The sequence below is a fragment of the Sceloporus undulatus genome, chromosome 5, assembly GCF_019175285.1.
Source record: "Sceloporus undulatus isolate JIND9_A2432 ecotype Alabama chromosome 5, SceUnd_v1.1, whole genome shotgun sequence".
NCBI classification, from domain to species: Eukaryota; Metazoa; Chordata; class Lepidosauria; order Squamata; family Phrynosomatidae; genus Sceloporus; species Sceloporus undulatus.
Window position 1 is genome coordinate 112,815,082 of NC_056526.1, and position 20,704 is coordinate 112,835,785.

At 50.1% G+C, this 20,704-nt stretch overlaps 1 protein-coding gene across 9 annotated transcripts in view; it reads left to right on the forward strand.

Moving 5' to 3' along the window:
* Positions 1-4,187: 4,187 nt before the first annotated feature.
* Positions 4,188-20,704, forward strand: part of PCDH7 (protocadherin 7) — a 467,742-nt gene continuing 451,225 nt past the window's right edge. For all 9 annotated transcript variants that reach the window (XM_042469336.1, XM_042469337.1, XM_042469338.1 and 6 more), the window contains exon 1: positions 4,188-9,192. In XM_042469336.1, coding sequence (XP_042325270.1) covers positions 5,950-9,192 — 3,243 coding nt within the window. In that variant the 5' untranslated portion in view covers positions 4,188-5,949. The remainder of the gene's footprint in view (positions 9,193-20,704) is intronic.

Here is a 20,704-nt window from a genome sequence, read left to right on the forward strand (position 1 = left end):
CTTGAAGAAATAAGTCAGTTCGGCATTTAAGTGCCGTAGCCCCGTCCTAGGGGATCCTGGGACTTTTAGTTCGATAGGATCTTTAGCCTTCTCTGGTGCCGCCGGTGTCTCCCAAATACTTGAAATCCCAGGATCGCAGCTGGGATGATCGGGGGGGGGGGATGGAGGGGCAGACAGAGAGACAGAGGCAGGGGCTGCTGCCCTCCCTTTTCTCCCCCCCCCTTTGGCAATAGGGAGCCTTGCAAGGCACGTGCCACCTCCCTCCCTCCCCCATCCATCCATCCATCCCTTTTTCTTCCTAAGACGCAGACAAGAGGAAGGAAGGATGGACAAGGATAGCCCCCCGAGAAAGAAACCGAGGCTCCCTCCGCACTGCAGAAACGATCCGGTTCCAACACCACTTTAGCTGCCACGGCATTCTGAGGAGCATCGTTATTTTGGGAGACTCTTAGCCCCCGAAGTGTAGAATCGCGGGGCTAAGTGGGATTAATCCCCCCCCAACCTCTCCGCTCCATTTGCCCAGCAACTTGACATGAAATAAAATGAAATCCTCCTCCTGCTGCTATCTGTCCGAGAGAGAGCTCTGGCACCAAGACAAGCTACTATTCCCGGGATTCCATAGCATTGAGCCGTGGCAGTTAAAGCAGTGTCGAGCCGCACTATGCCTGCAGTGCGACCCCATCACCCCCAGTTCTCTCTCTCTCTCTCCCATATATATGGAGAGAAAAGGGAGAGGAGCAGCCCCTGCCTCTGTCTCTCTGTGTATGTATGTATCTACATCCATATCCATGTCTATCTATATCTGTATCTATATATACATACACACAGAGAAAAGAGAGAGAGAGAGAGGCAGGGGCTGCTCCTCTCCCTTTTCTCTCTCTACACACACACACACACACACACACATATATATATATATACATACATAGCTACACATGTACAGAGAGAGAGAGAAAGAGAGAGAGAGAGAACAAGAACTGAGGGTGATGGGGTCGAATGCCAGTGAAGAAGTGTTTGTGTGTGAGTGTGTGTATTTGTGTGTGTGGATGGCTGTCCTGCCAAGAGGGGGATTGTGGGAAACACCAGGAAAAGTGGAGGAGGAGGAGGGGAAGGAAGGATGAGGGATTTCCTGGAAAAACATAGTATTGGGTGGGAGGAGTAGATTCGTGGAATCTGGGGGGTTAGTGAGGGTGGGTCGGTGAGCGATAAGGCAGGAGAAGAGCTGGAAAGGGATGGCAGGATCGGGTGTATATCGGAATGAAGAAGTGAGGGAGAGGGAAAGGTCCAAGGATCGCAGTGTCTCGGAGGCAGGGATTGTAGGGGGTAACCCCCCTCCCCACACACACACACATACACACACATTGCTTGGTCGACTGCAGTCAGAGAGATTGCAACACGCAACGTCTGCTGGCTCATCGATCCTTTCATTCGCTACCAGGAACTCAGAACCAAGCCTGGTTGGGACTCCCAACGAAAGCGATCGCCTTATTATTAGAAGATGCAGAGGCTGAGGAAGCCCAGGCATCCACGAAGGATGCGGAGGAAGCCTAGAGATGTGTGTGTATGCATATATACATATAGAGACCTTGCGTCAAAGCAGATTCGGAACTCGATCTTATTATTATTTTTATTATTTTGAAAGACAAGCAAGGCGATCTCACTAAAAAACAAAACCAAAGGTGCCTCGCAATGCAATGCGGAGAGCTTGGGGGATTAATCCCACTTAACCCCGCCGAGGAGATGCCAGCCCTCCCTTCTCTTCCACACCGGGACTGCGGCGAGGCCCACTGCGTCTGCGCCGCCTTTCTTGGGTGGTTTTTTTTTTCATTCCTCCTTTTTCTCGCTGATGCTGCAGATATCAAAAACCCAGGGTCTCTCCGGCGAGGTTTGGAGAGGAGGCGGGTTTTGGGGAGGCTGGCCAGCCAACCAGAGAAGGCGGAGTGGAAGGAGGGGGGGAGGAAATAGAGGAGGAGGAGGAGGAGGAGGAGGCGAATGAGAGAGTCTGCAGCTGTTGCTGCTTTGGCCGCCTCAGTCGCGCCAAAAGGAGGGAGCCCTTCCACGCGCGCGGGTGGGAGCGCAAGGTTGTCTGCTGGCAGCAAAGGCATACGTGGGCGCTCGAGGTCCCTCTGCGTCTCTTCTGAGAGCCATCCTCCCCTCAGAAGAGACGCAGAGGGACCTCGAGCTCCCACGCGCGAGGACTCCCTCCTTTTGTCGCAAGCACCTCCAAGCCTTCTCTGTCTTCTCTCACACGTATTTATCCATAATTATTCCCCTCCATTCCCGCGCATCTTTCTCCTGGGGCTTTCCCCAACCTTTCAACCTTTCTTCTGGGGCTTTTCCAAGCCTTCCTCTTGAGTCCACAGAAAAAAAAGTCTCCCTTCATGAGGGAGACGAGGGACTTGTATGGTTTCGTGGCCAAAAGGAGGAGGAGGAGGAGGAGGAAGAGGAGGATAATGAGCAACAGCGTTCCCGCTTTCCCTGTCTTCCAGACCCGGTTTCCCTGCCTTCCAGACCCCCGTTTCCTCAACTCTCCTCAGGGTTTTTTGTTTTGGCTCTCTGGCGACAATAGAGGACTGTCTTCCCGCCTCGGCTTTCTGTCCCCCGGTTCATTTTCTCCTCAGTCTCGAAAGAAGTGACTCGGCCCCCTCAGAGGGAGACCTCGTTTGTGGCTCGGAGTCGGAGGAAACTGAGGGATGGAAAAGGAACGGGGGCGAATGGAGTGAATGGAGAGACTTCCCTCCCCACCTTTCCACAAAGGAAGGGAGGAAGGAGGAGGCAAAGTCAAAAGAAGGAGAACGCGGCCCAAGAGGCGGGTGGCGGGAATCCACGGAGTTGTTGGCAGGGGGGTCGGGAAGGAAAGTTGCTTCCTCGACCCCGGAGCCGGGGCTGGATGGGAGCCGACTTTCCCCAGAGGGAATAAATCTGTGACTTCTCCCTCCTCGCGTCAGACCTTGCCAACTCCTCTCAAGCTCACACACAAATCTCTCTCTCCCCCCCCCCCCCCCACCACCCCACCCCCCCCCCCCCCCGCCCGCCCGCCCCCCCCCACCCCCCCCGCCCCCCCCCCACCCCCAAAACCGCAGTCTCTTTGTGCCAAGCGAGGCATGGCATCACAAATACGAGGAGGAAAAGAAAGTCTGTGTGTGTGTATTCTGCCCTAAGACTCTCCCGAGGACTATAGACTGCCCCCCTCCCTTCTCAAAGCCCAATGCTTCCGGCCTCCTCCTCCTCCTCCTCTTCCTCCTCCTCCGGGGAGCTTTCCTTCCTGCTGTAGTCACTGCAGCTCGTCCTGCCTGTCTGGAAGGAGCCTCCAAAATCGCAAAGCGAAAAGTGAAGGAGGGGAAACACACACACACACACACGCGCGCCAAAAAAAGCGTATGCAAAGCGACGACTCTCGGGTCCACGTGACCCTCCCTCTTTCTCTCACCTAATATTTCCCTAATATTGACCATTCCCCACATTGGAAGGAAAGACAGAGGGAAGGAAGGAGGCTGGGAGGTTGAAGGGGGGGCGACATGGCTTTTCCCTCTCCCTCAGCAGTGAGGAGTATCTAGCACACACAAACACACACACACACACACGCACAGTGAAGAGTATCTGTCACCCCCCCAGACACAAAATATTTTGTTATCCCCCAAGGGAGAGACTGGAGGACGAGTCCAGGCGTGAGGGGATGGAGTAACCTGGCATATTCGGGTGCCTCTGCCGCTCACCCCCACCAGCCCCCAGTCAGAAGATATATACACACACGTGTGTGTGTGTGTGTGTGTGTTTTATATACATATATAGCTATTTTCTGGCGTCTCACAACTCCCCCTTCTCCCTGCTGGTCCCGCCTGCCTCTGGCTCTGGCTGCCCGGTCTCTGCGGCGGAAGGGAAGCGCCCCCGCCAAAGCCTTCATCCCAGCCAAGCACTTGGTTGGGGCAAAACTTGATGCTCCTCCGTCTTCGCCGGCCTCCCTTTCTCCTCTCTCTCTCTCTCTCTCTCTCTCTCTGTGCCCCCCTCCTCCCTCCATCTTCTCCACTAGGCGTCACGGTCGCCTTGCCTCTTCTCCTCCGCTGTGTGCCAGTGTGTGTGTGTGTGTGTCTGAAAGAGATTGAGAGAGAGAGGCTAGCGAGCTCCCTGCACCAACCAGCCGCACTTGAGCGAGGCGACTGAAGGAAACAGAAAAAGAGAGAGAGAGAGAGAGAGAGAAAGGGGCTTTCACGAACAACAATTGCGGCTCTTGTCCAGTCTGGCCCGGGAAAACGATTGACTCTGGATTAAACAACCTATCGCCTCATTTTTGGACATACGTGGTTGTTTCTTTTTTGTCAACCCCCCTCTCCTTCAGCTTCTTTTTCTTCTCCCCCCTTCCTTCCGGATGTCATTCCAGGGCTGGCGATTCTCGTGGAAGGAGGCTCCATTGACCTCTCTTTCTCGCCTCCCCCTCCTTCCCTTCCCTTGCTCCGGATAACTGGTGCGGGGAACCAAATCGCCTCAGAGCAGGCGTCTCTCTCCTCCTCCTCCTCCTCCCCGCCGCCTTCACGGATGCTCCCTTTTTGAACCCAGGGCTCGGGGCTCTGGAAGTTCCCCCTCCGCCTTTACCTGCATTGGGACGGCGAGGGAAGCAGCCTGGCTTCTCCCGGCCGCTGCAGCCCTCCTCCTCCTCCTCCTCCTCCTCTTTCCTCCTCCTCCAACCCAGGCAGCCAGCAGGGGAAAGGCAGGTAAGGCCGGGCACGCGCAGGCCCACAGGCGCGGCCCCGCTTCCTGGCTCGCTCGCTCCCGCTTCCTCGGGCGCGCACCCCCAACTGCAGAGGAGGCGAAAGCAAACTTGGGACTCGGGTGTCGCGTGCGGCGCGCGTGTGTGTGTGGCTTGCTGGGTGCCTTTCTGCCCTCCGCTGCTTTCCGAGGAAGCTCTCCTGCAGCTGTTGGACCTGGGGGGCGGGGGGGGGGGCCTCTGGGACTAATGACCTTGCGCAGAGTTAAAGGGGTCTGGTTCTTTTCCCTTTCCCCTCCTCTCGCTTAAGAAGCCGCCTCTTCGCCTCAAAAGGCACTGAATCTCCTCAGAGACCATCTGGGGACGTCGGGTTTGGGCGCGATCCCCGAAGAGAGGACCGCTCTGGAAATAGGAAGGAAAGAGGGAGACAGGGATCCCCCCAAGGGATCCAGCTGCCCCAGCCTTGGAGAGGGGCTGCTTTGGTGGGGTGATCGCGGAGCTATAGATATATTTTTGCTTCCATCTCTGGCTGAGAGGATTTGGAGCCAGCCTTGCCTCCCCCTCCCCTCCCCTCCCTCTGCCTTCCCCTCCCGCTCCGCCGGACCCCAGCGCTCTCTGAATGAAGCCATTGACATCCCCCCAGCCCACCCCTTCCTCGGCGGGGCTCTGCGGAGGGGAGCCCGGGAAAGAGCGGATCCTACGCCGCTGAGAGCCAGATTTGGACTGGACTGGATTGGACTGGACTAGCCCAAAAGGGGACTTGGGCGACGAAGGGAGAAAACCTCGCAGCCCATCTCTCTCCGCTGCTGCTCTGCTTGCTTTTCTTGCAAACCTTGCAAAGTGATTACAGTGCCATCCAAGGAGGAGGAGGAGGAGGAGGCGGCGAAGGAGGAGGAGGAAGAGGCGGAACTGCCCCCTCCTTCCCGCCACCAGCCTCTCTGCCGCGATGAAGCTTTCGCAAAGCCAAAGCCGCTTGCCCCGTGAACTGTGAGCCTGGGAAGGCGAGGCGAAAGGGAGGAAGAAGAGCCGCTGCCAAGCTGACAGCCCCCCTCCCTTCCTAGCTCTCTTTCCTTCCCTTCTTGGACTTTCTCAGCTAGGATGATCCGCGAAGTTTTCTCCCTCCAAGAGCATCCGGATTGTACCCCTTGATCTCTGCCCAGAGGCCGGGCCTTGGGGCTTTTGCTTTCTCCTTTGCTTTGGCTCGGGCTGGGCAGCGGACGGCGGCGGCGGCGGCGGGGCTGCGGAGGATGGGAAAGATGCGGGCCTGTTTGGGGGGGCTCTGGCTGCTGCTGCTGCTGGTGCTGCTGAGCCCGGCGTGGGCGAAGCAGGTGCTGCGTTACCGGCTGGCCGAGGAGGGCCCGGCTGACATCCGGATCGGCAACGTGGCTTCGGACCTGGGCATCGTGACCGGCTCGGGCGAGGTGACGTTCAGCCTGGAGTCCGGCTCCGACTACCTCAAGATCGACAACATGACCGGCGAGCTGAGCACCACCGAGCGCCGCATCGACCGGGAGAAGCTGCCGCAGTGCCAGATGATCTTCGACGAGAACGAGTGCTTCCTGGACTTCGAGGTCTCCGTCATCGGGCCCTCGCAGAGCTGGGTGGACCTCTTCGAAGGCCGGGTCATCATCCTGGACATCAACGACAACACCCCCACCTTCCCCTCCCCGGTCCTCACTCTCACCGTCGAGGAGAACCGCCCCGTCGGCACCCTCTACCTCCTGCCCACCGCCACCGACCGAGACTTCGGCAGGAACGGCATCGAGCGCTACGAGCTGCTCCAGGAGCCCAGCGCCGGAGGGGGCCCTGAGGGCAGCAGAAGGGGAGGCGGAGGGCAGCTAGGGGGCAGCGGATCGCCTTCCTCTTCCTCCTCCTCCGCCGCCGAGAGCGCCCCCTTCCCCAAGAGGCGGCAGGAGGCGGACGGCGCGGCCCGGAGCACCGTCTTCGAGCTGCAGGTGGCGGACACTCCCGACGGGGAGAAGCAGCCCCAGCTGATCGTCAAAGGGGCGCTGGACCGGGAGCAGCGCGACTCCTATGAGCTGAGCCTGCGGGTGCGGGACGGAGGGGACCCTGCGCGCTCCTCGCAGGCCATCCTCCGGGTGCTGATCACCGACGTCAACGACAACAGCCCCCGCTTCGAGAAGAGCGTCTACGAGGCCGACCTGGCAGAGAACAGCAGCCCTGGGACCCCGATCCTCCAGCTGCGGGCCGCTGACGCCGACGTCGGGGTGAACGGGCAGATCGAGTACGTCTTCGGGGCAGCCACCGAGTCAGTGCGCCGTCTGCTGCGTCTGGATGAGTCCTCCGGTTGGCTGAGCGTCCTCCACCGCATCGACCGCGAGGAGGTCAACCAGCTGCGCTTCAGCGTCACCGCCCGGGACCGGGGCCAGCCCCCCAAGAGCGACAAGGCCACGGTGGTGCTCAACATCCGCGACGAGAACGACAACGTGCCGGCCATCGACATCCGCAAGATCGGGCGGATCCCGCTGCGCGACGGGGTGGCCAGCGTGGCCGAGGACGTGCTGGTGGACACCCCGGTGGCCCTGGTGCAGGTCTCGGACCGGGACCAGGGCGAGAACGGGGTGGTGACCTGCACGGTGGTGGGCGACGTGCCCTTCCAGCTCAAGCCGGCCAGCGAGGGCGAGGGAGAGCCCCAGAACAAGCGCAAGTACTTCCTCCACACCTCAGCGCCCCTCGACTACGAGGCCGTCCGTGACTACAACGTGGTCATCGTGGCCGTCGACTCCGGCAGCCCCAGTCTCTCCAGCAACAACTCCCTGCTGGTCCGGGTGGGAGACACCAACGACAACCCGCCCGTCTTCGCCCAGGCCCTGCTGGAGGTCTCCTTCCCCGAGAACAACGCCCCGGGGGAGCGGGTGGCCACCGTCCTGGCCACCGACGCCGACAGCGGCAAGAACGCCGAGATCACCTACTCCCTGGAGCCCTCGCCCTTGGCCTCCTCCTCGGGCTCCGAGGCCCCCTTGGGCCTCTTCACCATCGACCCGGACTCCGGCGACGTGCGAGTGCAAGCCGTGCTGGACCGGGAGCAGAGGGACAGCTACGAGTTCACGGTGACGGCGCGGGACAAGGGCCTGCCCTCCTTGCAGGGCTCCACCGCCGTCTTGGTGCGGGTGGCCGACCGCAACGACAACGAGCCCCGCTTCATGCAGGACGTCTTCACCTTCTACGTCAAGGAGAACCTGCAGCCCAACAGCCCCGTGGGCATGGTCACCGTCATGGACGCCGACAAGGGCCGCAACGCCCAGCTCAGCCTCTCCATCCAGAGCCCCTCGGAGGCCGCCTCCAGCCACCCCAGCGGCCCCGGCATCTTCTCCATCGAGAACGACACCGGCACCATCTACTCGACGGTCTCCTTCGACCGGGAGCTGCAGACCAGCTACACCTTCACGGTGAAGGCGGTGGACGGCGGGGAGCCGCCTCGCTCGGCCACGGCCACCGTCTCGCTCTTCGTCATGGACGAGAATGACAACGCGCCGGTGGTGCGGGCCCCGGGCAACGCCTCCTACACGGTGCTGCCCCCCTCGAGCGGGCCCCGGTCGGTGGTGGCGGCGGTGGAGGCCCGGGACGCCGACGCTGGGCCCAACGCCGAGCTGAGCTTCCGGCTGGTGGGGGGCAACCCCTACAAGCTCTTCGAGATCGACCCCTCCAGCGGGGTGGTCTCCCTGGTGGGCAAGCTGGGCCCCAAGCACCAGGGCCTCCACCGGCTGGTGGTGCAGGTCAACGACAGCGGGCAGCCGGCCCAGTCCACCACGGCGCTGCTCCACGTCTTCGTCAACGAGAGCCTGGCCAACGCCTCGGCCGTCGAGAGCCAGGTGGCCCGCAGCCTCCACACGCCCCTGGCCCGAGACATCGCCGGAGACCCCAGCTACGAGCTCAGCAAGCAGCGCCTCAGCATCCTGGTGGGAGTGGTGGCCGGCGTGGTCACCGTGGTCCTCCTCATCGCCGTCGTCGGACTGGCCCGCTACTGCCGCACCCGGGGCAAGCACGGCGGCTACGAGGCCGGCAAGAAGGACCCGCAGGACTTCTTCACCCCGCAGCCCCACCACCACCATCACGACAAGGCCAAGAAGCCCAAGAAGGACCCCCGGCACAAGGGCAAGAAGGGCGCCGGCAAGGCCCCCGAGCCCCTCTACAGCAGCATCGTCACCGTCGAGGCCCCCAAGCCCGCCAACGGGCCCCACCACCCGCGCTACGACGAGAAGCTGGACGGAGACAGCCCCGCCCTCAGCCGCTACCGCGCCGTCAACGGCGGGCCCGCCAGCCCCGACCTGGCCCGACACTACAAGTCCAGCTCCCCGCTGCCCACCGTCCAGCTTCACCCGCACTCGCCCACCGCCGGCAAGAAGCACCAGGCCGTCCAGGAGCTGCCCCCGGCCAACACCTTCGTCGGCGCCGGGGACAACATCTCCATCGGCTCCGACCACTGCTCCGAGTACAGCTGTCAGGCCGGCAGCAAGTACAGCAAGCAGGTAAGGCCTGCCTTGGGGGGATCTGGAGGGGGAGTCCCCTGTTGCTTTCCCTGCAGCAGGGCTAGAGAGAAGGGCTGCATCCGCATTGGAGAAAGAACCCGGTTTGGCCCCGCTTTCCCTCTTTGTCTGGCTCCGCTCTGGGCCCACAACAAACCCCAACTCCCAGAATTCCATAGCCTTGAGCCACACAAAGAGTTACATCAGTGCCAAACCAGTGTGGATGCAGCCATGGTCTGAAGAGGGGTAAAGAGTAAGAGCAGTACTAGAGATCCTGAGGGACAGCAATAGGCTCCTTGTTGTGGATAGATGAGGATGGCTCCCGTGTGGTGGATGAAAAAGCCTCCCCCCCACATACACATCGCTTAAGACACTGAAATTGTCACCCACACACCCACATAGAATCAAGAGACCATGAGGGACATCCAGCCCAACCCCCTTCTGCCATGCAGGAACTCTCAGTCAAAGCATAATGACCATCCACGGAGGGAGACTCCACCACACTCCAAGGGAGTGTGTTCCACTCTCAAACAGCCCTTACTGTCAAGTAGTTCATCCTAATGTTTAGATGGAATCTCTTTTGCTATAGCTTGCATCCATTGTTACAGCTCCTAGTCTCTGGAGCAGCAGAAAGCTTGCTCCCTCCTTCAATCTGACTCCATTCAAGCAGGGCTATCATATTCCCTCTTAACCCACCCACTGAAGTTGAACTAAAGGTGGATTGGAGCTAGAGAGTGGAAAGAAGGGGGTGGGTGGAGGGGAGTCCCTACACACCCTTCTTCTTCCCACCCAGCCTTCCCTCACACAGGGCTGCCCCTCTTTGCCTTTTCTTGTTTGCCTCTCCCAGCCCCAGAGTGACACCCTTCCCTTCAGCAGCACCAGAGAAACATCCTGGCTTTCCACCTCACTAGGCAAGGAGGGGGAAACCAAGACAGTGCAGAATCAGGAGAAGAGACTTGGAGGAACAGGAGTACATATCTTGTAAATAGGTTATGATGGAACAAGTGTGGTGAAAGGAAATTGTCATGCACATATCCCTCCCCCCCCACACACACAACTCACACACTTAACTAGCTAAGGAGAGTTGGAGGAGTGGGTCAGAAAGTAGAGAGAAAGATATGGGGGGGGGGGAGTTCCCACACCTCCTCCTTCTCCTTTTTCTTCTCCCCCCCCACACATAGCTGCCCCTCCTGGCCACTTCATGCAGGGATCCCCACATCCCTTACCTTCAGGAGCACCAGGAATATGTTCTGATTTTCTTCCTTAATGTATCTGTGGGGAGAAACCTCCTCCACACAGCCACCAGCGCAAAGCAGACTCAGTAAAGATGTTTGAGGAACAGCAATACAAATCTGATTAGGATGGAAGAAGTGTGGCAGAAGTAAACTGTCAACCCCCTTTAAGGGCTTTGGACTATCCCCAGTTTGGACAGTCTAGGGCTCCATCTTTCCGTCTAAGTGTAAGACTCACAATCCCACTCTTTGACTCTGATGCTTAAGAGCCTCTCCTGCACTGTCTGGAATAATGACCATGTTAAGGGGTTAAGCCCACCATCAACAGTGCAGATTAGAAATGCTGGTGCCAAATACCCAGTGAATGTTGCACTTTAGTTTGACTTCTTTTGCTAATCCCTGTCCTATATGGACCAGTAGGATTAAAGTGTGTCTCAAAACAACAACAACCCCAAACCCAGCAAATTTCTTTTGGGTGACCCTCATACACAGCCACACTATGCCTTTCCAGCAAACTATGTAGGCAGACACCTGCTGAACAGTTTCCCTCCACTCACACACATCATAGGCAGTCACAGGGATCTTCTTTCAGTCCCCTGTCCCACTATGTTGCCCATAATAGCCATTTTCATACCTCTGTCTATTTCTCCATGACACACACATAGTTTTCCTGCAAGGCCCACAAGTCATGCACAGAGCCAGAAATTGGCAGGTGAGCCACCAGACTTTATTTTCTTATTTGCTTTCCTCTCTGTAAAACCAATGTAGCCAAATCTTTGGACCCACTTCCCATGCCATACCTCACTCCCAACCAGACTTACCCCCGAGAATCAGAACTTCTATATATAATAAACACAAAATAGTCTGATTTCTTCATTCGGAATAAACACCATTTTGAAATAAATACTATTTTACAGAGCTGTGATCACACTTGTTAACATACTAAGAATTAATATGCATTGGGATCCTCCCCTCCTTCTTACCACTCTCAAACACTTGGTTATTAGTAGCCCACAATGTGAAGGTGAAACTACTTCAGTTCAGTGGTGTGCAAACTAGGGCTGTTGCCACACTGAATAATTAATGCGCTTTGACACCTCTTTCGCTGTCAGGGCTCCCTCCTATGGAATCCTGGGGTTTGTGATTTGTTGTGGCACTAGAGAGAGAAGGCTAAACATCTCACATAACTACAAAGCCCAGAATCCCACAGTACTAAGCCATGACAGTTAAAGTGGAGTCAAAATGCAATTAATTCTGCAACGAGAACTAAGCAGAGCTAGGAAACATTATTCTCTCCCCCCTCCCTACAACCCCTAGAATTTCTTAACCTCCACAGCCACAATAGTCAGGATGGCTGGGGAATTTGGGGGACTTTCATCCCCAAATAGTAACATTTCCAAGCTCTGCTTCTTGTTGATAGACAACACTGAGAGAGAAAGGCAGACACATAAATGCATACAAAACAGAAAACAAAATATTAGCAGGGAAGGAAGGTAGAGGTGTCTTTAGCTGTCAACCCTCCTTCACTTCCCATTGTCACATTTATCCACAACTTCATTTGTGGCATCAAGTCACAACTGGAGACAGGCACACAGTTGTGCCTACCTACACTAGCATGAGTGTGGGTTGGATCTATGCTACATACATGATACAGAAAACACATTCAAGGGCCCTAAAGATGCACTGTAGCCTGTCTGCGCAAGCAACTTAAATCAGTTGCTGGGGGCAGTTAATGGCTGGAACAGTGCCAATGGAAAGTGATATTTGAGTTCAAAGTCTCACTGGAGCATCCTCTGAAAGATATCCAGGTATCTGGGAATAAGATGCAGCTCTTAGGGCAGCAAAGTGTGCTGGGCTGGTACCCAGAGCAGCTAAAGCAGACTGGAATCTTGCTCATCAGTAACAACAACTATTCTTCACGTGCAAGTATTGGTTGCAGACATGGGTGAAAGAGTAGGTGGCCACCCAGCACTTTTTGCCAACAAGTGTTAGAAGGAGGAAATCAAGGGACACCTCCAGTAGGAGCTCAAAAAAGTTTCTTTCGGAGAACACAACTTCCAGAATCTCCCTGCTAGCAGTCAGTTCTGTCAGATTTGGGAAACAGTACTCCAGTTCAGTTTCCAGCCTCTGCCCCTGTGGCATTCAAGGAAACATCTTGGAGGTACAATTTCATCCACTGCTGCATCATGGGGAAACAGCACTCCAATGTGAAGTCACTTCTACATCCCAGTTTCCCCAAGGCTTACTAGTCATTCTCACCATATTCTGATAGTTATTAACCCTGAACAGAGAGAAGGGTCAGTGCTGACCCTAGCTAATGCCCATGCGTCCATAGTGCATCCTCTAAGCATCACCAGTGTTGTAAAGATATAAGAAGCCCCATGATCTTTGATAGTACTCATAAACAGTAAATAGGACAAGGATGTAGAAGGTTTTATGGGGAAAGGGGGCATTTTTCTGCCCCAAGTTAGTGAATCCGCTCATGGTTTAAATCCAAACCTTGGAGACATCCAAGTTGTATATCCAAAAAAAGGTCCAGCACCTTGGATGCTGCAATGGATTGGATTCACTATCATCACTGATATGAAAGCCACAACTGACTATCACCGTTACTTTCATACTTTGGTCAGAGGTCTTAAACCTGAGCTAACCATTCACCAGTTTCTCTTTTTTCCAAATTTTAGACAGTGGTTGCTCTCATAGAGGAAACTGTTCTGAGCCACTAGGGGCAGACACCCTGACAAAAAAAGGTCCCTTGAAATCCGTTACATTTTAACACCTTTGACATTAGCGAGGTAGTAAGAAATATCTCATTTCACTGTTACAGTAGCTGTGAGTTTTGGAACAAGAAAGGTCCAGGGTGTTTTAATTTAATGGGCCATTCAGCTTTCTTGTAGCAGTATCTCCTCATGAGATTGTGGAGCTGACACTGAGTATCAGTGTTAAGCACACTGATTCTAGTGGGATTGATGCAATATGTGCAACCACAATGTGAATGAAGAAAGAACCATCTCTGTGCTCATATGTGTTTTCTAGGGGGTGATACAAATAAACCTATCACTCACACAATTTCTTCTATCACTCACTCACACCTATGCATTTTCAGTCCATTTGGCCCAGTTTGTTTTGTAATGCCATCCACCAAGTTGAATCATTGCTGAGGAAGCCCACTGAACAACTGTGGCACTTCTACACTGAGCTTAAAACCTAAAGGAGTAATACAAAGGTCTGTGTTAGTGAAAGAATTACAAGGGACTGATTCTACATATGCATCATTTAAAGTAGTATGAAGGAGAGGCACTGTGAAATTTCCCATATTAAACCACTCAGAGATAGTGGAGAACCATTGTTTTCTGTGACTTTAGTTCTGACCTTCAGTCATTGAAATAGCTGTTTCATTTTGAATTGAGGTGACTTTTCTCTGCTGTTACCTTGTTGGGAGGTTGTATGCAAAGCATACTATTTAACAGTGCTGTCAGAGCAAAGCTAGGGTAAATATTGTGTTATCTCAAGCTTCAAAGCATCTTGTGTGGAATTCCATTATAGAGAAATGCATGCTGATGAATGCAAATACAAAGCTTGGTCAGAATGCAGACACCTTGAATAGTTTTACAACCACAATAAAAAAATGAAGAAGTGTGTTTCCTATGGCATTTTTAAATGTGTAAATTTGTCTGAAAGGATAGTTTTATACTGTGGAATCTGTTAGTTTAATCGGCTTTGGGCTTTTATCATATGCAACTTATTTTTGCATTGTGTAGGAGACAATAGAATGCATTGTGCTGGTATCAGTTTGCATGAGCTATTCATAGTTCATACTGAACAAAAGTAATTTGTATGAAGTTGATATTTGTCAATAATAACAATAATAATAATTGTTTGTCTGTATAGAATTTGGCTTTGTAGAACATTTGATCTATATTTTGCATTTGCACACTCCAATAAATTATCCTAAAGAGAATATTAATAGCAATCTGCAAACCACTGTATAATATTATTTTATTTGGATGCATTGAAACAAGTTTCTCATGATGGGTGCTTAAAATGTGATGTGAAAGTGAATACTTGAGTAATAACTGTGGTAAAGTCTGATCACTGCATCAATCAGATATTGTTGAACTGTTGTTCAGTGGTCATCATATAGATGGATAGACAGATATGGAAAGAATGGTTAAAATATAATTAGATTGTGCTAATTATACTAATAATTCTCTGTGATGAAAATTGCCACATCTTACATGATTGTACCAAACATTTTCAGCTTTATCTTATCTATGTGATATAGATTTCCAGAACATATATTTAAGATGCAGAACATTAGAGTAAGCCATTGGAGGAAAGATACATGTTGCACCTCTCCCTAGATGTAAATAGATGGAACTCTCTTGTGTGTGTGTTTCTTTTGGTTTCTTGAGTGGCTTTAAGATGAACCAAAAATGGATCTCTTCAGCTAGGTAACAGCTGGTGCAGGTTAATATGTTGAATGACTTTGCAGCCAAATTATGAGAGTTCTTCAATTCTTGTCTTGAAAAGAGTTTCTAATACAGAGTGGGAAGCTGGCACCATTGCCTGCAATATTCTTGATTGAATACTTTATTGACATTGCAGTTGTAGTGTTCAGTGGCCCTTTTCATAAAGTTATATACAACCTCATGTGTTGGCATTTGAGAAAAAGAAGATGTGGATTTATATGCAGATAGAGGGCATTTCTGTGGGAGAAGACACACAGGGATTGTGAAACACAATTTCTTGCAAATAAAATGAAAACTACTGAATATGTACTTAGTTAATTTGATTCATAGTGGCATTTTGTTATTTTGTTCATTTTGCATAGTAACGTATAGTAATGTATAGTAATGACTGTGACAGGTGTGGATTTCAAACCTCAAAGAGTGCCATTTGAACACTGACTGGGGGCCTGAGCAGACTGGCCTTAAAGGCTGGCTTGTGGGCAGAGTCAGGGCGTAACATCCACATTATGCATGTCCCAACTCCGCCCCCAGAGTGGTGGGATGCTGCGCGCCACCCCACATGGCATCACGGTGCTCCTCTGGTGCTGTGTCTGCACAATGCAGTGCCGAAGGAGCGCTGTAAAGCTATGGAACTGTGTCTATTATGCCCTTTGCAGGGTGCACAAAGGACCCACTTTTTGCAGCTCCTTTTTGTGCCCTGCAATGTGGTTGTTGTGGCCCCAATCTGGCTGTAAAAGAGGCAGCTAGAAGCCGCCCCTTAGGGGATGTTTGCACAGCCACTGAGTTACCAGTCACATCTTTTATATCTTCCAGAATATTTAACCAGATGGCATTATTATTGATAGTCATGCTCCAAAAGCAAAGGGAATGTATTTTTAATACGTTATCTATTATCTAGGTCTGTTCATCATATCTCACATAGAGACGTAAGCATGGGAAATGTATAAAAAGTGAATATTGAGCAGGTATCCCAGAAAGAGGCTTAGAATTATTGGTGACATTTGTATGCTTTACATGGCCTATTTGACTGGAGATAATGTTTGTTTCCTGGAGATGAGTATGACACTTGAGAGGCTGGTAGACTGCAAAGGGCAAATGAAGTAGTGCTTCTGTTTAAGTACCATGAACGAGAGTAAGATCCATTAATGTAATTAGAATCAGTAACTGATAGAATTCAATGCCTGCAACACTGTTGTTAGGAAGTACTTCTCAAGTTACAGGATTATATAACTAAGTGAAGAGTGAGGGGGCTGCATGTGTAAGACCTCATTGAGGCTTTGCTTTCTTATTGTCTTGTCTATTGTCTGTTTTTTGTAAAAGAAAATAATAATGAAAGAGCCTATCATTTTGGTAGACTTTAAATACGTTCCATGATCTAGATATATTGGCCTGTATCCAGAGAGAGTTATCCATGCTTTTGGTTTGTTAACATAAATGGAACAGTGATTTCAGCTGGGCTTGGGTCTGTTAATAATCTTTTTCTTTTTTCATGGTTAGACATGGAAGTCACTTATATTTAATCATTAGGATTTACTTCTCACATTATAATGTTGAAAACTGAACATTGGACTGTGGGTCTCACCATACCCACTTGGAGTGGAGAGCTCCTGGAAATCATCTGGACTTATCGAGAGTATAAGATTCAGATTCACAGAGGTGCTGAAATCAAAGAAACACAGCACAGAAAAATGAGACATGCACAGTGAAGCACCATAAATGTCAACTCAGAAGAAGGCCTTGCTGAATCACATGGGACTGGTTCCCTGATAGTGAATCACAAAGATATAATATTTACTTAAAATAAATATTTGGAGGATTGTGAATTAAAATCATAAGATCTGTTCTTTCAAACACTTAACTAAGGCAGGGCAAAGTGCATTACCAGCTTCTCAGTCCAGGTGTTTGTGTATGTGTGAGTGTGCATGTGTGGGTGAGCATATGTATGTAAGATGGTATTTAGTTATGTATATGGCAAATGATTCGTGTGTGTGTGTGTGTGTGTGTGTGTGTGTGTGTGTGAACTGGCAATTAAAGGGGGGGATCAGCAAGACAGCTTCCAAAGTGTGATGTTCAGGGCACTTGAGTTCTACAGTATAATAATCCTCTGCATATTTGCACAGAAATAGGTCCTACTGAACACAGTGGGACTTAGTCTCCACTGAGTGCACTTCAGATTCCAGCTTTTGGAGTATGCCTACTTTTCAGAGGGAACCAAACAAAAACAAAGCCTTCTTGGAGATCTTGACATCTCCATTGTTATTTTTGTTGTTTTTGCTGTGTAGCTTTATAGGACACTGGTTTCTGAAGTATCAGTGTAAATAAAAATTAGAAAATGCATGCCACGCAGCCATGGCTGTTGATTTATGCATCATTCCCTTTCCTCTTTCCTTTTATAATTCAGTAAGGAGATGGAGTGTATGAGGCAGTATTTTTAAAAGAATATTTTTTTTATCAAGAGGATGGCAAGTGATCACTCTCCTACTCTTGTCTAGGGGAGAAAATGAGAGGGTTCATTTTTTTTAAAAAAAAGAATTGATTATCATTTTGTCATCCAATTTCCCCATCACTATATAAGTCAACAGGGAGAACCAATGGATGGCATACTCTCAAGTTAATGGGTTTCCCCCCTCTCTCCTTTTCCTCAATAAATTGATGCCACCTTCAGTTTGGTTAGAAAGAGGACTGTAAGCCTTTTAAAGCAGCATCACCTCTGCTTGGATTATATTATTGCTTAGCGATTTATTATCTTTTATGAATGGTCCAGGAACTGTCACTATTGGGAAAATATCCTGCATATGGAAGCAGAATGCTATAATGGCTGGAGGGCTGCTAAGCTTCATCTCTGCACAGCACAATTTGCTATAATGATTTTCTTTTTAGACATAAATTTTCTTAGGTGCAGTTAGTTTGTTCAGTTTATTGTGTACCAAACAAGCTCTTCTGTGGCATGGTAGCTTTGAATGCGTAGCTATCCTATATAGAGATTGTAGTAGTATAGCATTTTTTAAAAGACAGAGGTCAGTTCCTCCATCAGTATGCATGTGGTATTCCCGCTGAAGTTAATGGAAGCTAATGACAGCATCAAAAGGAAAATCGATCTTCCAAAACAGTGTTTAACTTTCTAGGCAACATCTTCCTTCCTGAAAATATGTATTCCTATATCTCTGTAGTGGGAACAGGAATAAAAGTAAGAATCACAAGATGAAATGAGATGTAATAAAATAAAATAAAAACTGCTCACAGCATCTGTGTTGACTAATTTTCTTTGATGCATTTAAAGTACTAGAGTTGACCTGTATGGGACTTAAGTCTGAGCAGAGTTGCCACTTTAAGCAACCTTGTAGTTGATGGCATTTACAGAGCCACTATTACTGAAATCCAAGTCATCCTGATGGACGGGGACATTTTATTTTACTGAAGGAACACAAGCAATTTCAGTTGCTGTTGGTGGTGGAAAATCAAGAAAAGACTGACTGTACAACTTTGCTTTTTGAATTCTGTAAAATGAAGTTGTCCAAAAAGAGATAAAAATGTTAATAACATTTGTTTGGGGTTTTTGTTTTGATGTTGTCAACACAGATGATTCACTCTGGAATTATTCGTTCATGCTTTCAAAGCAAAGGGATGTCTATCTTTGGCATGCAGACCAAGGTCACTATCTAGTCTGTGGCCTATGCCTGCCATTTGTCACATGTAGCCCTTCCATGTATAGAAGGGACTGGTGTGGAGATAACAAGATAGAGGCTGCGCATATTAGCACCATGTTAAGACTGGGTAGAGAAATTAGCAGGGCATCATGCTCCTAGCACATAGTAATGGTTTCTAAGGCCATGAATGTGTAGGACTCAGTGAGTGTTCAGATATGTATAGTAGATGCTCACGATGAAATGGAATTCTGCATTTGGCAGACTTTTCAATTGATCCCACAGGATCTCTCACAATGGCAATCAATAAGACTTCAGAGTGCTTAAATGTGGCTCTTTTACTACTTCAATACAACAATATGTGTATAAATTATCCAAGGAGGGGGGAGGAGTTCAATGCAAATGCATCTTTTTATGTCCCAGCATGTCTCCTTACTCATTTTTCAACACTGCTGCTGTCTATTAATGGCTTGCTTAGTTAATTTTATGGATAGAGAACCAGGAACTTGAAATAAAACCATGGCTGCTTTATTGTGGGATCCTGTACACTATAAGGTTGGAAAATGGGCTGTGTTTTTTCTTTTCTTTGTATGTAATGATGGTACATTGGGGAAGCCAAGGGCAGGGATTTAAGCTGATAGACACTGCAATACTCTGCATGTCTTTTCAGAAGTAAGTACTACTGAGCTCAGTTTGACTTATCCTCAAGTCAGTGTATGTAGGATTGCAGCTTCAGAATCTAATTTAGGTTGGCCACTTGGATTTAGGTTATAATGATCCAGGGTTCCTGATCCTTTCAGGATGTAAACAGAGAAGGGGAATGTTAGGGAGAGAAAATTCACCCCAAATTTTGAGGTTGAGTTTTTCCACCCTGTTGAAACTATATGGAGATTGGTGCACAGCTAAACAAAAAAAGAGCAACTTACCACTGCCAAATTCAGTTCTAATTTGGTATGTATCCTGACATCATCGGACGCATTTTGCTGCTGGCATCGTTGGCCGGGTGCAGCCTGGGTAATTTCCAAGCTCAGCCGGCCGATTTGCAAAGCTGGGAGCTTCCAAAACACCCTAAAGATACATCTGATCTTAAAAGCTAATAAGGGTCAGCCCTAGTTAGTACTTGGATGGGAGACCACCAGGTGGTATAGGTTAAATTTCAATGGAAGGGGCTGGCAAACCATGTCTTGAGTATTCCTTGCCTTAAAATATCCCATGAAATTCATGGGGTCACTGTTAGTTGACAGGCGACTTGGGGGCACACATGCATACACACACACATGCACATGCACACAGAACATAGTGTGTGGTTGGTTAATTTCATGACATCAGGATGCATGTGTATGTTTATATGTGTGTATGCATGTCTCTACAGTTAAGCTTTTTAGAGAAGGAAAAGACACTTGTTGGATTACATTTCCCTATGAAAATATACATCTAGAGACTTGAAATGAAACTGAGTTCATTTTGCCTTGGAAAGCTTTGCAGTGGGGAAATATGCACACAAACCTGAGTGTGCTTTTGAACAAAAACATATGCTTTAGCCAATTGGGAAATGTGCGCAAAGCATATACATTAAAAATGAATAAAAATGTTTAACGTTGGGGAGAAAATGCAAACATAATTATAAATGAATTTCTATGTGGAAAGAAACAAAAGGGTCTTGCAACCCAAAACAGATTGAAGATAGGATGAAAGTGCAAGTGAAATTCTGAAAAATCCAGCAAAGACAAGACTGATAGATGCTTCAGAAGCTGGGTATTTCTGGGCTTTCTGCTATCAATCCTGTCTGCTTTTCCTCAGCCCTGACATATGATCCTTCCCTTGCAGGAAAGTCTGGCTTTGTTCTTATGTTTAACTTAGGTCAGTGGTGTGTAGACTTTAAGCTTGTGGGATCTGTTTTGGGTTCCCTCATGCCTTTGGACCCTAAAACCTGCCAAATGGAGCTAAGCAAAAACAGTGTTAGAATGGCAGAGGCACATAAAATTAAGGAACAAGGCAGCATTGAATGCATCTCAGTCCAGTGCCTTAGATGCAACAATCTATGTTTTGTTTTATTCCCCCCCCCCCCAAAGCTTTCTTAATTCTTGTAGTCTGATTGATGAGATGGGGTGGGAAATGGTAACATTTGAGAGTCAGAAATAGGAGGGTTCTTGTGGGACCTTTTATG